Source organism: Mus pahari, chromosome 14 (assembly GCF_900095145.1).
Source record: "Mus pahari chromosome 14, PAHARI_EIJ_v1.1, whole genome shotgun sequence".
NCBI lineage: Eukaryota > Metazoa > Chordata > Mammalia > Rodentia > Muridae > Mus > Mus pahari.
Genome location: NC_034603.1, coordinates 23,538,641 through 23,544,118, shown reverse-complemented (window position 1 = coordinate 23,544,118; position 5,478 = coordinate 23,538,641). Strand labels below are relative to the sequence as shown.

General features: G+C 45.6%; 1 protein-coding gene and 1 long non-coding RNA gene across 4 annotated transcripts in view; one reads left to right on the top strand and one right to left on the bottom strand.

Moving 5' to 3' along the window:
• Glra1 (glycine receptor alpha 1) overlaps positions 1–5,478 on the top strand; it is a 99,539-nt gene that overhangs the window by 87,734 nt on the left and 6,327 nt on the right. For all 3 annotated transcript variants that reach the window (XM_021212236.1, XM_021212235.1, XM_021212237.1), the window contains one exon: positions 3,623–3,769. In XM_021212236.1, the coding sequence (XP_021067895.1) occupies positions 3,623–3,769 (147 nt within the window). The remainder of the gene's footprint in view (positions 1–3,622; positions 3,770–5,478) is intronic.
• The window catches only part of LOC110331540, a 14,494-nt gene that overhangs the window by 3,298 nt on the left and 5,718 nt on the right, over positions 1–5,478 (bottom strand). The window lies entirely within an intron of this gene.

Here is a 5,478-nt window from a genome sequence, read left to right as displayed (position 1 = left end):
TTTTTTTTTTTTTTTTTTTTTTTTTTTTTTTTTTTTTTTTTTTTTTTCACTGTAATTGGGTCATAGTTTTCTGGTGGAAGAATTAGTTTTTGTTTTGGAACTTTTTGGTTTGGGGGTTTTTTTATTTGTTTGTTTGCTTGTTTGTTTTGTACTCCTTATAAATTGTGCATTTACATACATAAGACAAGAGGGCAATGTTTGGAACTCAGACTCCGCCCCTGAGGACTTTAGTTAGTTGTTGGTGCTTGCTCCTAACTTTGTCAGAACTGGTTCTGTGAATCCTGGATTTCTGTTACATCTGGGCTCACTGAGCCTGGCAACCATGTGAAAGCCAGAGAGAGAGAGATTTTTATGGACTGTGCAGACCATGTAAGTGTCCCCCATCTCTGAGATGAGAGAGCACCTGTTAGGATATGGTATCTTCACTATCAGCCAGGCAGGCGACAGCTCAGCCTTTACTTCCTGCTGGCTTAGCATTGGCCGGGTCAGGGAGTCCTGGGTTGCCCCCTGGGCACTCACAGATTAGCCTGCCGTGACTTCTCACTTTTCTGAACTTTTCACTTAACCTTGCGAAGGCTACAACCCAGGCCCTTGAGCTTGCCAGGCGAGTGTCCCACTCCTGAACTCTGTCCCCAGTGCCCTCCTGAGTCTTTTGATTAACCTGTTGCTTTGCCTCAGCGCCTCTGACAGCAATCCCACTAATTGCTTTCGACAAATGTCCCCCAGATTTAAAAGATACAAATGAAAACAGTTCCCACTGGGCCCTCACCAAAGCAGGTCAAATAAAGGCAGTTTGTGGTAGGAAGGAGCTAGAGAGGGCAAAGGGCGAGGGCAGGGCCCTGGGAACCGGCTCAAATCGGCTCGGACTCCTCTGCCCGATCCAGCGGATGCCTGATGGCTGTTGGTTTTCAAGGCTACTGTGGTCTGGAAGGTTAGATTAGGAGCAGAGAAAATTAAAGTACCAACCCCTCCCAAGGGGCAAACCCATACACACAGCCACGCTACACAGTGGTTCACAGCATCATTCTGTTCCACCAAAAGGCAGAAATGATTAATACTCACCATCCAATGGACAGAGAGTCACAGTACTATGTCTCCATACAATGGAATATTATTAAGCCATAAAAATAGACTCCTGGAGCCAGGGAGACAGTTCACTGGTTAAGAGCACTTCCTTCTCTTGCCAAGGATGGGCATTGGGTTCCCAGCATCCATTGCAGGGCAGTGCACAGCCACCTGTGACTCCAGCTGTAGGGGGAACTTCTGGTCTCCACCGGCCATGCACACATGTACGTCTACACACACAAATGCTTGCACATATACACACAAAAATCTAAAATAAATCTTTAAATGGGGACAAGCTGCTGCTGCTGCACACAACAGTAAGATGTGCCTCAAAAGTACTACAAGTGTGAGAAGACCGTCAGGGTGTGTTGTATTATTATTGCAGATTGAAATTCTAGAATGTGCGGGACACAGACGCCACAGAAACATGAAGTGGATTAGTGGGTCTTCAGGATTGGGAAAGTAGGAAAATGATGATTAAAACACCCCAGCAGCTTTCAATGGGTGCGGTGCCACATGACTTTAACCCCAGCACTGGAGAGATAGATGCAGGGTCTCTGAGCTCCAGGCCAGCCTTGTCTATATAGCAAGATCCTTTTGAAGAAGGAAAAGAATTGAGCCAGGCGTGGTGGCTCACGCCTTTAATCCCAGCACTCGGGAGGCAGAGGCAGGCGGATTTCTGAGTTCGAGGCCAGCCCGGTCTACAAAGTGAGTTCTAGAACAGCCAGGGCTATACAGAGAAACCCTGTCTCGAAAAAAAAAAAAAAAAAGAAGGAAGGAAAAGAATTCTGTGAGTGCACACGTGCACACTCATTATGCATCTGTGTGTCTGTGTCAGTGTTAGTACACGTAAGCAGAGGCCCACTTAGGGAAGTTGGTTCTCTCCTTCCACCACATGAGTCCTGGTGTTTGATCTCAGGTCATCAGGCTTGCTGTCAAGCACCCTTTCCCACTGAGCCACCTAAGTCATCTCTCAGCCATCCACTGCTTGTCTTGAATAAATTCTCACAGGACTGCTACGAGCCTTTGGCAGTTAATCAACAGGGTTCCAGATAATGGACTGTAGCAATTTCTGCCAGTACACTCACTGGTTTTGTGAAGGGACAGCTTGCAAGGGCCCTGACAGAGCTGTTTGCTAAGAGCCTTCCTTCACACTAATGCTCAGTCCAACATCCTCTCAGACTTCAATACGATGCTCCACTTCACACGCTGAAGACGATGGCGATGCGGCCTCCCTCTCTCCCCGTTTCTCCCGCAACCATCACATCTTCTCCCTGACATTCTGCCAGTGTGCTTTCTCTGTCCTCCTCTGCTCCTTCCATCCAAATATCCCAGGAAGAGCAGTGGGCAGTGAGGAAAGTTACTGAAGAACAGGACATGTCCCACTCACACTCGGTACAACAATGTCCTCTTATCCTCGGGGACCAGGTTCTAGAGGCCCTCCACTGTAACTCTGGCGATTGCATAAAATGATGAATGGTACTGGACCCTATATGTCATATACTTTTCCTATATATACCATAATTTTGTAGACACATGTGTTCTGTTGTGGGGCTGGACAGATTGCTCAGGGCTAAGAGTGCTTGCAGCTCTTGCAAAGGACCCAAGTTCAGTTCCCAGCATCACTCTGGGTAACTCCAGCTCCAAAGGATCTGATGAACTCATCTGGCCTCTGCAGATACTACTCACAAACAAATACACACAGAGACATATAATTTAAATGTAAATCTTTTTTTACATTTTATTCTTAACCTAGAGAGATAGCTCAGTGATTAAGAGAACTGGCTGCTTTTCTATAGGACCCAGCTTTCATTCCCAACACCCAGATGGTAGCTCATAACTATCTGTAACTCTGGTCCTACGGGATCTTGCCCCCTCTCCTGGATGCTTCAGGAATTGCATACATGCAGTACACATACATATAGGCAAAATACTCATATATGTAATATTAAAAAAAATCAAAATTTTCTTTAAATAAAAATTTGTTATTGGGGCTATAGAGATGGCTCAGTGGGTAAGAGCACTGGCTGCTCTTCCAGAGGTCCTGAGTTCAATTCCCAGCAACCATACGGTGGCTCACAACCATCTGTAATGGGATCTGATGCCCTCTTCTGGCATGCAGACGTACATGCAGATAGAGCACTCATATACGTTATATAATAAATAAATAAGTTGTAAATCTTAGCAATGTCAGCAAAGAATTTTTTTTCTTTCTGTATTGAATTGAGAACTTCACAATATGGCTTAAAAGAAGCCTGTTGTAGCTTTTCTTGTCATATCCAAGTTACCAACGTCACACTGGTTTTGTACTTTAGGGCCATTATTAAGTAAACTGAGCTCTGGCCACAGTCCATCTGATAATTCACATGGCTAAGTGATTGGGTAGAAGGATAGTATGCACAGTATCTGCTTTGGGGAAGGATGATTTATGTTATTTGTAGGATTATTAGAATCCACCACAGCCTAAAACTTACAGACTGCTCATTTCTGGAATCTTCCAGGCAACATTTCAGGAAATCTTCCTCTTCTCTCACCTCTCTGTGCCTCCTCCCTGCAGGTATCCTACGTGAAAGCTATTGACATTTGGATGGCTGTTTGCCTCCTCTTCGTGTTCTCGGCCCTGCTGGAATATGCCGCCGTCAACTTCGTGTCTCGGCAACACAAGGAACTGCTTCGATTTAGGAGGAAGCGGCGACATCACAAGGTAGGCCTTTGGGGCGTGGCCTAGGGAGGGGCAGGTGGTGGGGTGGGCGCTGTGAGCAATGGGTGACCTGTGTTTCACTGGGCTGGCCCCATGGGTAGCAGAGCTGAGAGCAGAATCCTGAAAAGTTTCACTTTTACCCTGAGTATAATGACCTCGTTGGGTTACAAGGGTCCTCTCGGAAAACACAGCAGCCGTGCCTTAGGAATTGTCATGTGACACCAAGAAACAAATGCCAATGATGGTAATCGGCTTCATCTCGTAGACACAGCAGGCTGGGGCAGTTCTGCAGCTTGTTTTCAGCAAACCCAGCCCAGCTCTGGGCTCAGTCTCTTCGTCACCTACCAAAAAAAATCGCTTCTTGGCCTTTTGGCTAAGATCAAGTACAGCATCACCTACCAAAAACACCAGCTTGGTGGGACACTGTGCTGAAGACAGAGACAAAGATTCCAAAGACGCTTTCAATTGTGTCCCTGCCACGCCAGTGTCAAGGGTGAAATCTATTGCACACACAGGTCCCCATTAGTATGTTATTTAAACACTGGCAACACGATTCAGTTAACTCTTGGCAATCTACCACAGGCCAATCTTCTGAGACAAGGAGATGCCCTTGGGGGGTTCCAGACTGCAAGGTCCTTCTATGTCTGCACTGGCACAGGTTTAGCAGGCTAGACAGGACCTCTTAGAAGGTTTAGCCCTTCCTACTGTCCTTTAGACACCAAAACCCTCCTTCAAAGGCATAATCATCTGTAGATATTGTACACGCTTGCAATCCCAGCATCTGAGGGTGGTTAGCAGAAGCAGAAAGGTGGAGAGTTCAAGGTCAGCCTAGGCTACAGCACAAGATCATGTCTCAAAAAAACAAAACAAAAAAACAAAAAACAAAAAACAAAAACAGCGGGGCAATGGTGACACACGCCTTTAACCCCCGCACTTAGGAGGTAGAGGCAGGCAGATTTCTGAGTTCGAGACCAACCTGGTCTACAGAGTGAGTTCCAGGACAGCTGGGGCTATACAGAGAAACCCTGTCTCAAAAACAAAAAAAACAAAAACAAAAACAAAAACAAAAACAAAAACAAAAACAAAAAAAAAAACCAAAAAAAAAAGCAAAAAAGCAAAAACAAAAACAAAAACAAAAACAAAAAACAGGCCTGGGAAAGTAGCTCTGTTGGTGGAATGCCAACTTAGCGTTCTTGAAGCTCCTGGTTCTAGGCCTCACACTGCATAAATCCACACATAAGCACACATCTATAATCTCAGCACTTGGAGGTAGAGGTTGGAGAATCAGAAGTTCGAAGTCAGCCTCTACTATATCAAGTTCAAGGGAAGTTTGAGCTACATAAGACCTTTTCTTTAAATAATAATAATAATAATCTAGAATAAAATAAGTGCAATGATTTCCATTGTAATCCCACCCTCTGACACCTGAGGCAGGAGGATCAAAAGTTTAAAAGCTAGGAAAGGAAAGGGAAGATCCTCTAGGCAGCTATAGGGAAGCCATCACCCAAGCTGGGGGAGACTTTCCAGTGTGGCTGCTTTGAAGCCCCCCATGCTCCTGTGAGTAACCCCTCATCCAGCTCTGTAAGCCTGTAAAATTATTGTTTGGGGGGCTGGGCGTGGAAAGGAATTTCCAAGCTAGCCTTGGCTGTGGAAGGAAGGAAGGAAGGAAGGAAGGAAGGAAGGAAGGAAGGAAGGAAGGAAGGAAGGAGGAA